Source organism: Epinephelus moara, chromosome 22, assembly GCF_006386435.1.
Source record: "Epinephelus moara isolate mb chromosome 22, YSFRI_EMoa_1.0, whole genome shotgun sequence".
In the NCBI taxonomy this organism is placed as follows: Eukaryota; Metazoa; Chordata; class Actinopteri; order Perciformes; family Serranidae; genus Epinephelus; species Epinephelus moara.
Window position 1 is genome coordinate 20,468,268 of NC_065527.1, and position 18,431 is coordinate 20,486,698.

Sequence of the window (18,431 nt, forward strand, 5' to 3'; positions counted from 1 at the left end):
ATAACAGCGACAGTATATTCTGTACAATGTTAAGCAGAGACTTTGCAGGTTTTCATCGAACCAAAGCCTGCAGCTGTTGATTTCACTGATTAAAACAGCTTAGATGAAGCTAAATCACTGAGGACATTTTTTCTTTTTCACCTCAAACTGATTGTCTGATCTGTAGATGCCCAGACTGCAGGTGACGTCTGACTTTTTAATGTGCTCTGATGGAGTATAATTACATGCAATTCAATCATCCCTAAGTATATGCATTTATCTTTAAATAATTATGAATAGCACCTGAAGGTTTGCTGTCTTTATCCTGCAAAGTAGATCCCATTTTTCACAGACTGAGCTTGTATGAATATGAGGGATTAGTGCAGGATATGCATTTATTAACCATAATTTAAAACACTATAATGTCTGCACAGTATATGAATGCAAGTGATTTGTGAATCAGGTTGTGTACCTGTCTCCGTGTGTGCTCGAGCACGCATGTACAAATGTGCGCGGCCTGTCTGCCAGGTGCCCCATTTTTCCTTCCTTTCTGTCTCTATCCATCTGTCAGTCTATAAAATTTTATAACGTGCACCACAATGCCTCACTGTCCAAATCACACACACCCTATGTTACAAATCAGCTGCAGACTGTTCGACCCAATAAATTACTCTGTTCAGTTATGGGCCTAGATTTACAGATTTATGACAACAATGAACACTTATAGTGAATTGTTAACTGAATCAATGTGTCACCTGTTTTGGATCAAAGTTCTTGACTTATACGGATTACTGCTAACTTTTCTAAAACTCTGTCAGGTTGCTTCATGTTGCAATTTGAATACGGCAACCTGTGTCTTTTTATGCAAGTTATTCCTCAAAAATAAAGCTTACTACAAAGCATTAAGCACTAATTATAATTGCTTTAATTATAATTAGTTGGTAATATTCCTTCTATCAAATTAATGTCAGCGTTTAACCAGTGTCTTATTTTGTTAGTCGGAAAAATCTTAAAACTATGAAGATTAATTCAACTTTTACAGAATTTTCGTACACAATAGGGTATGCTTTTTTTGCAGAAATGACGAGCACATGCAAAGATGTAGAACAGATGCATTAGCACTTATTGCACCTTCATCCGAAGATATTTCAAGTACTTCAGGTCAGTACGTTATCTATTGAATTTTGATGTTGTTTTAGCTTTCTTGGACCGTGAACTCTAACGACCACAGAGGCTGTTTGCTGTCACTGTCAGCATAATGCTCACACGATGAGCTTCACCACATCTGAGAACATCAGGTGCTCTCGTAGAGAAAGGTTGATAGATAAAACCAAATAAAGGGATAGCCAGTGCCCCGAGTGGAACGCATCAGTTATGCTGAGGTCTTTCTCAAGAGTGATGGTAAAAAGGACTGTGAAATTGACTGTTACTAAGGGGTATTGGCTCCGATAATGCAGGCGTTTTATTGGACCGAGGAGGCAACAGCAAGACGCTGTAAACCAAAGCTTTACTGAACCAGTAAGTCTCCGTTCCACCCATCGACCACTTTAGCTTTCTTACAGTTAATTCAATGCTGTCACACCACAGGGGGCACTGTGCGGCTCTTGTTGACTCACTATTTCTCTGGGTTTTTTGTGTGTGTTTTCTTCTTTTCTTCAACTTTTTTTCCCCTTTTAACTCACTGCCTAGGTGGCAGGACTGTTGCTTCTGGTGTACACAGGATTAATGATCTTTTTCTTTTTAAGGTACATGTGCATTTTAGTGCATATGTGAACAACATGCATTATGGTAATTATAACACTTCATCAAGAACTTTAGGCATCATCACATAGGTTCATGGTATACTATGCAGGATTTTCCTGGAAATAATAGCCCTTTTTTAACAGGAATTGTGCAAACTTGCAGGAAAGCCCAATCAGTCTTCTTTCAGCATTGGCAGTATAAAAACAAAATCGGGGAGTGCGGCAAAATGCCGCCTGCCTACTTTTGTTCATACAGAATGCGCCTTTTTCAGGAGGGCGTGAGCAAGTAACAAAACGCGTAGCTCAGCGTGTGACGTAAGCAGTGACGTGGGAGGGAAGCCGCGGCTGGTCAGTCCTTCAGCGATTCTCTCATAAGTCGGCCCGTCCTTCACTGTCCCTGTCATCTGACGGTTAATGGCCTCTTCGTTTGCGAGGAGAAGGAGGGCGCGCAGTTCCTAGTCTCCCCAGTTGCTCATCTTTACAGTGTCAGGTTTGCGTTTACCTCTTGCTGCTAGCTGCTCACTAATTCCTGCTATCAGCTGTCTCCTGTTTATCCACCGCCAGTGGGTTGCACGTGCGGCATCATCAACAGCATCAATAGGCCCTCCCGTGGCGGAAGGCCACCTCATTCTTTTTAAACCAGAAAGGTTCCGCCAATATGTCAACCCTACGAGGCGGAAAATTGGGCACCTCGGATCAACTCGCCAATCCGGCTCTGTGTGTCTAAACACTCGCCAATCCGGCTCTGTGTGTCTAAACGCTCGCAGCTTGCCGGCAAAATGGCCCAACATTCACCAAAAATCGGGCAGTGTAAAAGGGGCTAATGTATAGAGTCATAAGAAAGTAACTGCCTTCAGTCATCACTTTGACCCAGGTCAAAGCAGGTGAGATTGGGTAGCAACAAGGTGCCAGTATGGGCGTTAAAATTCCATACGTAACAACCATTGGAAATATGTTCTAAAAAGCCTCATAACAGCCTGCATTTAGACGGCAATAAAACAATTCAAATTAGATAACTTGAAAATAAGCTGAATGAAGAAGCAACCTGTTGAAAAGGTTTAGTGGCTGACGCAAAGGAGGTAAAGGTCCCAATGCGCAAAGTGTCAAATCACCACGTCTAATATCCACCATCTGGCTCGCCGTGGTGTGAAGTATATCTCCGGCTTGCTCTGTGAGAAAACCTATGATGTGTTGAAGGTCTTCCTGGAGAATGTGATCTGTGATGCCGTCACCTAATTTGCTGAGCATGCTAAGAGGAAGACCGTGACGCACCGTACTGCTTCAGGGGATAAATGGATCCATCTATAAATACAATCCACAAATCTGGTCTTTATAGTATCAGTTTATAATAAAGTTTTCTTGGCAACGTATCTTACAGGTCATACAATCTATGATATTTAATATGCTACTAATTTCCCACCAGGCATTTTAGACATTGATTGATTTGCCGGACAGTTGCACAGTGTCCCAAATGGACAAAACTTGATCCACATTGCTAGGTAATTGGGGGTTGGCTTTCACTTTCACTCGTTTACAAACACTAGCCGACAATTCCTGCATAGTATACTGTTAAATCTATGAATCTGTATTTCTTTAATGTGGCTGTACTTACCTGTACATCATATGTGCCATTCATCATAACTGTCCTGTGCTGTTGAATGTGCATATCTGGTCTCGTCTTCCCCAACTCTTTGGCTTGGTTCCTCCCCTGTCCTGCCTGTGTATCTGAGAGCAGAAAAACATGGAGGGGTCAGATTTGTAGAAGCAGATAAACAAAGATGGGCTCAAACTGCCTAAGGCACAAAAGTCTAAGAACATGTCTGACTTCTGGGAAGGAGGAAAACTTTTGGATAAATAATCAACAGGTTGTTGCTGCAAGAAACAGGAAGCACAGTGAGAAACAAACTTAATGAAATAAAAGTCACTTAAAAAATGTGGCTGTGCACTGTAAGTGAGTTTGTATGCTAATACAGCCATGCTATTTTCCATTTTAAAGCTATTTTACACAATAAGCATCAACACAAGGCAAACACATTAAGCAGAGATGCAGTTACCTAGAGGTGTGTGTTGGGGAGCCATGTTGTGGAGGGCCAGGATGTGTGTGTCGAGGGCAGCGTCCTGCCGTGTGCGGTTGTGCAGACCCAGGTGATACTTCCTAAAGTGCTTCACCAGGTCAGCGGGGTCGTTTCCATAGTAACCGTAACCGCACACGTTGCACTTGAAGTCCTGGAGTTTAGGAGAGGGGCTGGAGGAAAGCGGAGGGGTGTCAGTTGTCGACTCCTCCCCTCCTTCCTGTCTGGAGAGGAGGTGGGGAGCGGAGAGGAGAGGAGCAGTGAGATGATCTGCCACCCCTCGGTCTCTCTCGCTCCTCTCTCCTTCCTCTAACCCCTTCTCGCCATCCTCAGGCTCCGACTGGCTCTCGGGTCTGTCGCTCGACGCCGCTCCTCCTTGTTTGGCCCTCCCCCCTCCTCCTCCTCTCCTCCCCCCTCTCTCCTCACTGCAGTCGCGCTCACCAACAGATGAGGGGGAGACAGATGAGGATACGCACTCACTCTCTCCCTCCTCCTCTTCCTGCTCCTCATCTCCTCTGACCCGGTCGGAGGATTCGGGTTCAGAGGGTCGGTTTATTCGATCGGCCTCTGCTCCCACTCTCCCCTCCTCCTCTCCCTCCTCTTCTTCTTCTCCTGCTGGCCTCCTCCCCTCTTCTTCCTCCTCCTCCTCCTCGCCTCCCACACTCCGGATAGGGGGATTCTTCTTCCTCACCATCTCTGAAAAAAGCACAGAGACAGAAGAAGTTATTCTTTAGTTTTATTGCTGGATGATATGTTAACTAAAGCACGCAGGCTATGTGCTGTTTATGCATACATGAAAGAAGCGGGGGATAAAAATATCAAGCGGATTTTCATAATCCCTTGAAATCAAGACACTAAAAGATACAAGGTGTTTGCAGGACTCAAGCAGAATACTGTGGATTACATGCACACACACACGCACGCACACAAACACAATTTTCTGACAATGATGTATGTGTACAGAATAGCTTTGATTCAATTTGCAAACTTCTTTGAACGCTGAAATCTGTGACGATCCTCAACCACAAAACCTCGTCAAAGAAAAACAGCCCCGGCAAATCAGAAACATCTCAGCTGCCAGAGATTTTTCAGGGGTGTGTGTTTCTGGGATGCTCGATGCATCCTTAAGTGCAACTTTTTGCCTCTTTTTTTTTCCCCCTTCCTCCTTAAACCAGGGAGTGAATCTTTTTATCGTTATGGAAACCATCCGTGAGAATCTTCAACGCATGACCACATCAAAACCCAAACCATATCAGAGAGGCGGAGAGGGAGGGGTGGTAGGGAGAGGGTGAGGCAAGAAATGGGGGAGACAGAGAGACAGGGAGAGAGAGACGGGGAGAATGGCCAACAGACAACCACATCAAACCACACACCCCATATCAGAAAGATGGATGAGGGAGGCGGCAGACTGCAATTCATCCCCTCAAGCACTCCAAATTTTTCTTTCTTTCTTGCATCTCTTTCTGCGAGCCTTTCATTCATTTTCTGGCTCCCAAATTCTCTTTTTCTCATCTCTCAGTGTCTCTCCCGCTCTATCGGTGTCACCTTCTGTCCTTCGCTTTCCTTTCTCTGCTTTGTTCTCTTTTTTTTTTCATTTCAGATCCCATTTTACTTTCACCCCCCTCCCCTCTCATCTCCTTTTCTCTTCCTCAGCGTCTCTGGCCACCATTATAATCAATGTAAAATACCTCTATCAAATAAAAAAAAAGAACTTATCAAGGTGTTTTCCTTGGGATTTCAGTTATTTTTTATTCTCTATTGCCCTCTTTCACATGCAAGAATAATTGCTACAATAATTTGAGTAATTCCATCATTAAAAATTTTTTCTTTCTGTTCCTGCCCTCTCCCTCCCTCCGCCGCCCCCCTTTCCCCCGCCGTCCCTCCCCTCCCTGCCTTATAATCACTATACAAAGCCATCAAATAACCAACCATGTGTTTTATGTTAAACCATAATGTTTCTTTTGTTTGAAAAGAGAACAATTGTGGTCGTTCTGTTCACAACAGTCATGACAAGAGAGATACTGCATGTGTGTCTCTCCGAGCACGTGCGCGTGCGAGCAAGCGTGTTTATTTGTGGTCGCTCAGTTCATATTCAGTCGTAAACACAGTCAACCCATTGACCCATACGCCGTGTTTGTATGTGCGTGTGTGTTCGGTAATAAACACAGTCCAACCCAGCAGACGCCTGATAGACGCCAAAAACTGATCACTTTTAGATCAATGCAATATGAGGGGGGAAAAGACGCTCGATGTGTGTGTGTGAGTAATGCGCGTTTGATGATGTGTGTGGAAGCGAGATAGCATGCGTGCAACCCCGTGACTAACTCTGTGTTAGTGTGAGAGATAAATGCTTGTTGTTATTTACTGATAGCGCACTGCTAACAGTTAAAGCGTGAGAGAATCAACGCACATCTTAAGGGAGGGAAGTACAAGGGAATGTAGCTGAAAACACTTAATCACATGACCACAAACAAACACATGCAGATAACATAAACATATTAAAAAGGACCATATTTTAACAACCCTGTAATGTAATCTAGTGGATTAGGAAGCAAAGGGAAAATAAAACACACACACAAACACAGAAGAAGAAGAAGAAGAAGAAGAAGAAGAAGAAGAAGAAAAAAAAAGACAGACAGAGGGCCGCGTTCTTTGTTGAATCCAATTTTCTCTGTATGGCCTTTCTAGTATTTTACCATTTTTTTTCTTCCCCTCTTTCTCTACCATACAACTATTAAAATAAAGCAATTTATGTCTGCGAGGGCCCACGCCTAGACCAGCCCTGGCACTCACTGTGTGTGTCTGCATGTGTGTGTGTGTGTGAGAGAGTGAGTGAGTGCAGGGAGCAGAGGAAAATCTCATCTGATGTTCACCACACCCAGTCAGAATTCATCATTCACTCACACACACACACACACACACACACACACACACACACACACACACACACACAGTGGAAAACTACAGATCGTTGTGGTAAAGCAATGAAGCTGAAATCCCAACCTAAGAAGCACTGACTGACCTAACTGTGTTTCCATCTGCCCCGTACCATTTCAGCGGTGACTTTAAGAAGTTCATCAAAGCGATAATAAGAAAACGATGAGTGATTCTGGTGAACACAACAGAGCGGGAATCAATAAGAGCGATACTGCCATCTATTATTTATTTATACTGGCATCACATGTTTATTTGCATACTTCTGACACGCTACTTGTATGCTCCAGGATGTGGGCAAGAAGATGAGGTGTGTGTTATAAGGCTGTGCCATATGTGTCTGTTTCTGGGTGTGTGTGTGTGTGTGTGTGTGTGTGTGTGTGTGTGTGTGTCGCAGTACAGCCTTTGTCTGCTTCAGGCTGTATACACAGACTGGAACCATTACTATCAACTACAATTAGGTACAACCCACCACAACATACCGCATAACAACTACTGCTACTAGCTACAATTAGCCCCTATACACCACAATGGCCTCAATACCACAGAGAGGATAAATGTGACAGTTAATCATTTCCATCAACTACAATTAGCCCCAACGCTAGTGAGGCTTTTATCTCTGAAATTGCCAATAATCACCTCAAGACATCCGTTGAAGGATGTACCGAGAGGGGCGTGGGATGTTTCTGTTGTATGTGTCAGATATGTGGATGAGGTAGGGGAGCCATGGAAAAATCTGATTGTGTCATATGTGAAATGTTTGTTTTTTTACATCATGTTGCTTTCATTTGGGTGCAACTAAAACCAAAAGGTACTTAGCCTGCTATCCTCAACTGAAGTATAAACAACTAGGGCTGCAAGAAACAATTATTATCATTGTCAGTTGATCAGTAATTCTTCCGTTTATCATTAAGTCTATGAAACGTCAGAAAATATTGCTCATTTCATTTACCAGGAGCCCAAGATGAAGTCATCAGGTTGCTTGTTTTGTCCGACCAACAGTCCAAAATACTCAATTTGAAAAAACATGAAAATAGCAAACACTCAATTTTGAGAAGCTGTAACAAGCAACCGTTTAAAATAAGTGCTTGATACATTCCTTAAAGGTCCAGTGTGTTGGATTTAAGGTCGATATATTGGAAGAAAAGGAATATAATATAATAATATATGTTTTCTTTGGTGTATAATCACCTGAAAATAAGAATCGTGTTGTCGTTATCTTAGAATGAGCCGTTTGTATTTACACAGGGACCAGGTTCTCATCCATGGGGTGCGCCATATTGTGTGTCATGTTTCTATCATAGCCCAGAATGGACAAACCAAATACTGGCTCTAAATAGGGGCCATTTGCGCTTTCGTATAAGCCACCGTAGTTAGCAGATCCTCCACAACAAGCCAAACTGCATTGAAAAAAAAACCACACTAATTTTTTAGCCTGAATCTGCTTTAATCAGTGTTTTACTAGTTTCAGTCACAGGGTGCATTTATTTTAGAGGCTAAGACACCTCTGTGGATAACTCGCTCCAGGTAAAACCATCGTGATCATTTACAATGAAGGAAACCTGACTGGGAGTTCATGCATGGCACATGGGTGAAGTTTCAGCTGGCTGCAATCTGCAATCTTCACTGCTAGATGATACTAAATCCTACAAACTGTTCCCTTTAACAATCAGTGGATAAAATAATAAATAAAAATAGGCATTAGGGATGGGTCAAATATTTCATGACCAAAATAATTTAGATTGAAGATACTATCCTGCTAATCACCAAAATGTGCTTTAAAAAAAACTAAATATGGCGCTAAAACATACTGGAATCATTTTACCTTACATTTTGTTAAGAAACAGATGTTTCCATTGAACCACTGAGAGGACACTGATCTTTTTTAAGGGAACATCAGTTTCGTTTTCAACTATTTGAAATGCCATCATGTCTTCTAATATGAAACATGCTGATATTATATTGGCATGTTTTGAGGTTGGTGCATATGTAGCCTGTTTTCGCAAAAAGTCTCTTCTGTTGTTGGTTGCCCAGCAGACACTTTGGGTGCTGCTAAACATGCTATTTATGATTATCCCGACAATGAAAATTCACCAACATCTACTTATTGTGAGTGATGTTTATCATGTATACAATTGTATATTGTCCCATCCCTTGTGGGCATTAATTCTTCATCAATTGCACAATCATTTCAGCACCATAAATGACAATAAATGTTAAATGACTACCATAATATGTTGTGTATTTAAAGAAAAGGGGCTTTGCATTTCCTGTAACAATAAAGTTGCATAACCACTATACTCCAGCACAACCACACAATATGTACAGGATCATCACAGAACACCAGTGAACCACGAAAATTAATGTAACTCGCGAGAAATCAAAGAAAGCCTTTTTCATTTAGAGAACAAAGTTAAATCTCACTAATGGAAAAAACCGATTACCAGTCCATCACGACCATCATCACCCAGCATAATCTCTAAATGCATATTATGAAGTTGCTGTAATGGATGGGTTCGATAGCGAATCCTAACACTGCCACATATTTCTGCTGCCTTCAGATAGCTCCGCTCTTCCCCTCCCCGTGGGACAGCTGTAGCTGGCATCTCCATCTTTCATAATCAAAGGATTAATGTGCAACATATGAAGAAATAACGCCAAGGGCAAGGTCTTGTTACACAGAGAGATCTCTCTCAAGCTTTTCTTTCGGTTTCTCGATCTGCGTCACTCTGTCTCTTCATATTAGTCTCTCAAGTCTTTGTCCCCACATTTCCTGTCCCTCATCATCTGTCCTTTGTTTTTTCTTCTTCTGATTCAATGTTTTTTAAAAGTCAGAAAGATGCATAGGAAAGTGGGTGTAGACTGAGAAGGAGTATGGTTAAGTGAGGAAGGAAGGGGAAAGGGGAAAATAAGGTAACGACTGTTAATTAAAACAAAGATGGTAAATGGAGGCAAGGCAGGAGCTTGGAGGGGAGGAGACGGGAAAGAGAATATATTTTTTCTTCATTTAAAAATAAAAACGAGAGATTGTCTGGGGAAATGGAGAGACAGAAAAGGGAGCAAAGGAAGGGAGAGAAAAAAGGCAGGAGGCAAAGAGCAGATAAGTTCCACATACTAATAAGCATCCCCAAAAGGTGGACGACTATTATAGCATCTGCTTTAAAACTTCCCCTCATCTCCAAAGTGAGTTTAAGTTTCTCCAACAGGAACAGCATGTCGTTTATTACCCACACTTGCGGTACTGGAGAGGGGCATTTCATACACAACCTCCTCTCCTCCTTCAAAGTTACTGCCGAACAACAAACACAACTTCCCATTATTCAAACTTTCAACAGACTCGCACATTTGGGTCCAATTTGTCCAAAACTTCGGGATGGAGTCGAGCATCGGGTCAGGCGCCCAGCTGGTAGGCCCTTGAACAACGTGCAGCATAATGGCTTCGTTCTGCAGCCCACAGTGAGCTTCCTGGTTTATTATGACTAATATGATATCACAACTCTTTCCCAGGATGTCGTGTTCTGAATTCCCTTTTTTTTTTTTTTAGGTGATGGGAACTTGAAGAAAGAAAGCTTTTGACAGTGAGTGAGTATGTGTGGACATGTGGGGGCGAGCTGTCCTGGCCAAATGGCACACTGAAATAAATTACCATGGATTCAGGACAAGCAGAAAATACTTTCATATACTGTATTACTGCGAGAGTATAACATTCCTCATAATCATTCCCCCCTGTTACAGGTCAGGATGTTCCTAAAGACACATTTTTCTGACATTTAAAATACAATTTGGTTAAAGAAAAATGTGATCAACTATTTCAAATGGATCTTATATTATATATTATATAATATATTATATTTATCAGCCTTAGAGATAAATCTGTGCTCAATTTTCACACTTCTTTGAGAGTGTTCTTACTTTTAGACCAGTCCACAAGTTAAAGTTTAAACTTAAGACTTAGACTTGAAGATATATTTAAAAAAAAATCCCTGCACTTGTCTTCACCTGTTATATTACCACCATATTACACAATAACAAAAAAACAAACAAAACTTAGACATGTATTTAACGTCACAACTTATCTCCATTTAAAATCATACACAGACACACTCATGCGGTACTATTTCATAAATGAGTGTGCATGCATATCCACACGCACACGCACACGCACACGCGCACACACACAACGTCCAGGCTTCTCAGGATCTCCTGTGCGCCCAAACGCACCTCTCTCATTCAGCCTAGGGAGAAGAAATTCCAGCTGGCTCAAGTGTGTGTGAATGCTCGGACATACTCTCTGCATTTAACCTCTGTGGTGCGGACTTGTACCAGTCGCGCACATGTGGTTCCATCCAGGTGAAAAGAGAGATGGAGAGGAAGAGCTGTTGATGATCAGAGTCGCTGGTTTGTCTTGCACGCAGATCCAAACTACTCCTGTTTTCTTCTGGGTTAGGGCTGCATCTTACGATTATTTTCATTGTCGACCAATCTGTCGATTATTTCTTCGATTAGTCGACTAATCATTTTATTAAAAAATGTGTTAAAATGTTGAAAAATGTCGGTCTGTCTCTCCCAAACTCAAAAATTATGTCATCTAATGTCTTGTTTCGTACTCACGCCAAAGGGTTTTAGTTCACTGTCATGGGAGAGTGTGTAAAGCTGCCAATATTTGAATGTAAGAAGCTGCAATAAGAGTATTTTGGGGTACTTTTATGACTCAAACTGATTAGTCGACTACTAAAATAGTCACCGATCATTTTAATAGTCAATTAGTCATCGATTAGTCGACTAATCATTGCAGCCCTATTCTGGGTAACTTAATAAGTTTAACAGACTGGTGTATCTAGCGCCGATTAGCAAGAGTAACATTTAATCAAGTAGTCTACATCCCTACAGAAAGGAAGACACATATACGCAATGTGTTTCAGCATCTGATGATTTTCAAGACTTCTTCTCGCTTTCAGATTTGGCACAGTGTGCTAGATGGAAGAGTGAAGATGTCGGAAACTACTAATTAACCTGTCAATTGGGGCTGCAACTAACAATTATTTAAATTAATTTTCTGAAATAAAAACACCAAAAATGCAAAAATGTCCTTCCTAATTTCCTGAAGTTCACTAAAATGTCAGATTCTCACATTGGAGATGCTGAAACCACCAACTTTTTTTTTTTTGTTGCCATTTTTGCTTGAAACATGCTGAAATGATTAATGCATCACGATTATTTATATGTAACCAGTGCACATTAATTTACTGTCATTTGACTAATTAACTAACTGTTTCCTTCCACAGTCAATGAGTCCAATAATGTGGAACAATATCAGATGTCATTTTCATTCAGAAAATCTATGGTATATGTACGTACAGTTTTTGGTATGCTCTGCTGTGGCTTGCTGACCGAGCTCAAATATTGTTTCTCTACCGCTGCTGCAGAGTTGCTGCCAGAAAACTGAAACACATCACTTCCTGTCCGTAAAAAAGGATTCTCCCTGGGGGGACCTGGCAGACACCAGCTGTTGTTGTTGTTGTTGCTGCAAATGTTACAGCCATCATGACTGTGTTGTATCACTCAGCAGTCATTTATTTATATGAAAATGTCACAGATTATTACCTCTAGGAAGGCCACTGATGCACAAAATGGCAGTCACGCTGAAATGACTTGTAGCTCTAGGTTACGTGTCAGTGAATGAAAGCAGCTGAAGAAAATATTAATGAAAGCGCGCACGTTACCGTTTTAGTACCCACACAGACAAAACAGATCAGGCCGTGAAACCGAGCCTATTTAGAGCGGTGGGATAATAATAGGAATCGGCCACAAGTGCACGCTGCTATGCGGTGCTTAGTTCGAGCGCCGAATGGGAGCACGGGTGAAGCGAGGGGGGAAAAGCGTCGGCTGAAGTGTGCGTTTCTGTTTTTGGGGCACAAGTAACAGCTTGGAATTGATTCTGCAGAGGCAGGAGTCTAATTGGAGATAGGGAGGGGGGTCTGGAGAGAAACAGAAGGAGGGAGAGAGAGGAGGACAACATAAAATCACTGCGAGACAGAGTCCACCTGCCATTTTAAGACTAAAAGCTTTCAGTTGCCTGCTAGGCCCCTAATCAATGCCAGAAGTCTTACACACACACACACACACACACACACACTCGTCATCTGTTGGGTAGCGGGGGCCCAATTCATTCCTGCCACGGATCAAGCAAATCACACACACGTATAGACTCACATGTGGACACACTCTCCCAAAGTGTAGGACTCATTTGTAATGGGGTAGCAGCATGCAAAATATGCCATCTTAAATGTCAAACTTAATCAGAGGTTCACATTTCAATACCTCGCGCTCTCGTTATGAGACTCCCTCCCTCTGTTTCTACTCCTTCGCTCTGTAGCCGCCTCTCTCTGCATGCCACTCTCTATACGGGTACGTTTCTCACTCACACACATTAACCGATGTTGTGAACACACCTCCCTCCCTCTGCTCCTCTTCCCTATCTGTCCATCTTTCATCTAGCTCTCTCAATTAATCTCCCGCTCCCACCCACTCTTATACATTTACCTCCCTCCTCTCTGTTGCCGTCTCTCTCTCAATCTCTATTCCTCTACTCCCCTTTCTTCTGGGCTATCCTCACACGAACCTTCGTGTGTTTGTAGGAGTGTGTGGGTGTTTGTGTGTGTGTTTTGTAAGTGTCGATGGCTTGACAGCTTCAATCACTCTGCCTGACTGACAGATGGACATCTATTCATTAAACATGGCGAAGACAGGTTTTTTTTTTTTTTTAAATGGAACAGACTATATCATTTATGTGTCTGCTCGTGTCTGTGTTTATGTAGGTGTGTGTGAGTGTGTTAGTGTATATGTGGGTGTAAAAGCAAAGGCTGCTGCTTTCTTTCATTTTAAGTTTTTCCACAGAGGCAGCTTTTTAAGAAGTTTTTCTTCACATATACTACAGTTCTCAAAGCAAAATGCCACATTACCAGGCCTGTCTTTGTGAAGATCTTTCACTGTAGATGCATGCAACTTCCAGAATTATTATTCTTAAACCACATCATGTTTAGTCTATTAATAGCTCTTTTACTGGATTCAGTACTAATGATACACAATCTCATACAAGACAGCTTTTTCTCTTGATGTATTTTGCTCTTTGATCTTGATTAGCATTGCTAGCCAGTTAGCTGAATCTCACAATTACTTATGAGCCGTGTCACCTGCCTTTACAAGTCTAATCAATACTGTTGCACTTGCTGCTTATGAGATATATCAGAGTTTTCATTCGGTAATTCAGGAGCCAACATTATGTATGGCTATGTGCTACAAGGTGCTCACAACTGCTCTGCAGAAAACACAGATTCAGAAACAAACAGTGGAAGACGGGCTACTTAAAAAACTCCGGACCCCCCGAACATCAATCCTTCATGCACAGAAATACACACAGTCACACGCTCCAAGCCCAGCCCCCCCACCTTCACCAAACAAACTTTATTAAAAGTCTATTAGAGGAGTCTGACCTCGAATAAATACATTGGATTACTGCACCACACAGGGTCTGGGAAGCCCTGTACTCCGTGTGTGTTACACTCTGTAGGAGGGCTGTTTACCCCTTTGGGGAGTCAACAGCAGAACACTGGTTAGCACCAGTTACACACAAACATGAACACATAACTGGGAGCTGTCCAGTATAACCATGGTCGTTTGGCCACTGAGCACGTTGGGGTTTAGACCGCTGTTCAAGTGCACCTCGGAAAAAGCTCAGAGAGGGGGGGAGTGTTTCTCACTTCACCATGGGAGATTCTCTTCACTGGTCTACAAATTGAAATAGCCGAAATTCTGCTTTCAAGCTCAATTAACTCTTAAACTTTACAACACACGCAAAAGACAGTGAAACAAGAAACGTTACAAGTGACAGCAACACACTTTTCCAACTGTGACTTACTCAGCGTGACACAAAACTCGCCGTTTTCATCTGCAAAGGCAAATTTGAAAGTGCTACGCGAACACCCTGGGACCCACGGTCTATAAAACTTTATTTTGAAGTGTGTGTCGAAGCCCACAGGTGGGGCACAGGAGTATAAAAACAGGTTGCTCAGTTTCTGTGAAGGAATGGGTTGGAACTTATTAGGCTGTCCAAGCTTTCCTTTCCAAATTGTGGGAGGTGAGCAGGTTAAAACAAGGTACACTTTGTTAGATTGGCCTACACAATAGACTGTGTGTGTGTGAGACTATTGCAGTGAAATAGCTGCCAAGAGGTTGCTGGTTCAGTTCCCAATGGAGCGATAAATGATGCTGAAATAAATCAGTACCACGACACACACACACACACACACACACACACACACACACACACACACACACGCACGCACACACACACACACACACATATTCAGACTGCTAGTTCAAACACAGGCTTACACACTGCATCTAGATCTTAGACACACACCTGTATTATTTTAAAATCACAGACATTTACGCACATAAATACACTCAAGTCCAGGTGTGTCTTCACACATATGAAGACACACCTGCACGTGTGTGTATTTCTCGGTCTCCTAAGCAATTTGTGATGTTTTAGTAACACATTGAAACAGAAGACACACACAGACGCAGACTATATATCTCTTCTGCTATTTCAATAATCTGTGACCTGAGAGTTTATAAGACTCAATAGTCTGGCCTCTGGAATGACTGTCTGGATTTTAACTTTATACATACACACATACACACACATACACTCAGACACAGACACAGCTCCCCTGCCATGGTCCTTAGAGCATACTCTGTCTGTGTGTGAATGTGTCTGTGGAGCATACCATGTGTGTGTGGTCACGTCTAAGAAAGCTCCTTCAAAAACGGATCCCTCTCAGTCTCTCTCTCTCACCATCACTGATGATGTCAACTTAACCAATTTTTGCGGTAAGCAAATTGTGGTCAACAGTTTATATGGTGTGTGTGTGTGTGTGGATGTGTGTGTGAAATCACATTTATAACTTAAGTGATAAATCATACAACTGTCATGGGGGGAGCACAGTTTCACACACGGAAAACACACACACATACACACACAGAGACTCCAAGTAGTGTGTGTAATTAATTATTGTTAAAGTGGCTGCCAGGAGACAGAGGTTGGCAGCGAGACAAGACCCTTATGGATCAAACACGCGTGCACACACAGTAAGAGAAAACACATGTAAACATACAAAATCATACTTTTATAAGTTGTTTTTAAAGGAACACTTCAGCCCAATAAATGATCATTTGTACATTGTTTACTCACCCAATATTACATTAAAATTTGTGAGGAAATCTCACACGCCTCCAGTGAGAATCCAAGAACAGAGAAAATCATGATGAATGCGAGTCATAGGGGACCATGTTAAACGTCAGCAAAACCATATCAAAACATCCACTTACAAACTCCCACACAACTTGTGCAGTATAATCTAAGTCCCATTTATCCAGTGGTATGCTCAGTACTTTCCAAACAGACAGCCCAATCCGACAGGGAACTGTAGTAAAGAGAAATCTATCGATGCTCTCTTCAGTGCCAGACTCCATTGACAAAAACAGTCATTTTAACTCGCTGAGCTGCTGGTCCACCAATCCACTGATCCATTAGTTTGTTTGTGCCATTGTGTAACTCTGGTGTTTTAAAGGGTTAGTTCAGGTTTAGCAAAGTCACACAATAACATAAACAAACCACAGATCGAGGTGGCGATAGACCAGCAGCTCCTGTGTTCAGCGAGGTAAAATTGCTGTTTATGTCAATGGAGTCTGGCAGTGAGGGGAGTGTTGCTAAGTTTCACTTTAGCTCAGTTCCCGGTCAGAAAGGGCTGTCTGTCTGGAAAGTGGGGGGCATACAACTGGATCAATTGTGTGACAGTTTGTAGACAGATGTTTTAGTATAGTTTTGCTGTTGTTAAACATGGGCCCCTATGACTTCAATTTATGAAGAATTTTCTCATTTTTTTGAGGCTTTACTCACTGGAGTCATGTGAGAAAAACAAGTTTTCTCCACAAATTCAACATAACACAGGGTGAGTGATTGATATACAAAAAGTCATTTTGGGGAGTGAAGTATTCCTTTAACCATCAAGTGCCTCACAATATCATGTAGTAACAAATCCCTCATTACTGAACGAACACAACAAACACACACACATTTACACACTTCTCCACGAACCAACAATTACATCTAACTGAATTCTACACGATGTTAATTAATGATAAAAACCACTGTAATATGACCACATTAAAAGATTAGTTCCACCATTTGCATCTAATCATTTAAATTATTTAAAAATAATCCAACTTCATTAAATTCTCATTTAGTTTCTTCCTGCGCACCAACTGAGCACCACGCGCAGCAGACATTACACACTCACCAGTTTGAAATCTGTTGCTGCTTCAGAACAAACCAAATACTTAGTAAACACACACGTTTTTCTGGTGAAATGTGTTGGAAATCTTCAAACCAAAGAAAAATAAAGACATTTCACGCTATGATAAAGGTATTAAATCACAGCCTTAATATCAAAGGAAACAAACTGACAGTATACAGGGATACACAATACAAACACATCATATACACACAAAGGGAAAACACATCAAAAGCAGCGTCTGATAAATAATTGAAGGGCGTCCTCTAGATCCTAGAAACATTGTGTTAAAGACATGTCTGTTTTGAAAAAGCCTTTTTTAACAAAGAGTAAAAAAGACAAAGCACTGTATGAAACGGGAGAGAGGGAGAACATGTGTTGATACCTCATCTGAAAACCACAACCCAAGAAAATGTGAATTCCAAATACCAAAAAACGCCGGAACATCACACTACACAACTGCCAACAATTACCCTTTTTATGCATGAATACCTCAACAAATACACACCTCTGAAGGACACACAATGTATGATGTATCTAAACCCCCCTTTTAGAGAGCTGCCCGATATTTCTTAGAGTTTCAAAACAGAAGGCCTGACTTTCTGTGCTTGTGTTCAAAGACAGAATGATGGAGTCTGTCTCAGGATATTGATTTACTGTGAAACTATCAGAAACAGTTTAACTCCGCAAACTGCCGGCACACACGCCTAACAAACACTGGCTGCAGCGGTCAAAAAGCCAGAAACAGTCTGGCGCCACGTAAACGAAGCATGCTGTTCCAAAGCTGCATCTTATGTTTGTGGTGTGGTTTCTTTTTACATTTAAGATTTAATTATTTTGGATATCAGGATGTGTCTGTCAGAGTCTGTGTCACGTGAATGTGTGTAAAGCGCCATTAGAAAACCAGTTAAGCGTGTAGCAAGTTGCCACAAAATCAGGTTCCTCCAGCAGAGATACAGCTTTGTTAACCAGGTTTCTTTGAATCCCTTCCTCCAGTCTCCTTAGCAAGCCTTCAAAGAAATCATTCATGTTGTCCATTTCTTGTTGCGCAGTTGTTTCACCAACTCAGACAAAGCTCTTTTGCGGTTCACACTGTTGAAACCTTTTCAATAAAACAATAGCGCCCGAGCTGGCAGGGCTGATTGGTACTGCAGTCCTGTATCTGCACTGGAAGCAATTCCCACTTGACTGGTGGAGCTGAGTCGTAAACAACTTGTGTTTTTTCTGTTTCTGCAGGCATTAAAACAAGCACGATTGGCTCTCACCTAGATTCAAGGGTGGAGGTCTTGTTTCAACATCAGGAGGGACATGTATTAAACAGGGGGTTTGGAAATCTTCTGCAAGGA

At 41.9% G+C, this 18,431-nt stretch overlaps 1 protein-coding gene across 5 annotated transcripts in view; it reads right to left on the reverse strand.

The window, feature by feature from the left end:
• Positions 1–18,431, reverse strand: part of trps1 (trichorhinophalangeal syndrome I) — a 146,951-nt gene that overhangs the window by 81,092 nt on the left and 47,428 nt on the right. For all 5 annotated transcript variants that reach the window (XM_050034438.1, XM_050034441.1, XM_050034439.1 and 2 more), the window contains exons 3-4: positions 3,776–4,489; positions 3,334–3,446 (exon numbers count right to left, since the gene is read on the reverse strand). In XM_050034438.1, the coding sequence (XP_049890395.1) occupies positions 3,334–3,446; positions 3,776–4,489 (827 nt within the window). The remainder of the gene's footprint in view (positions 1–3,333; positions 3,447–3,775; positions 4,490–18,431) is intronic.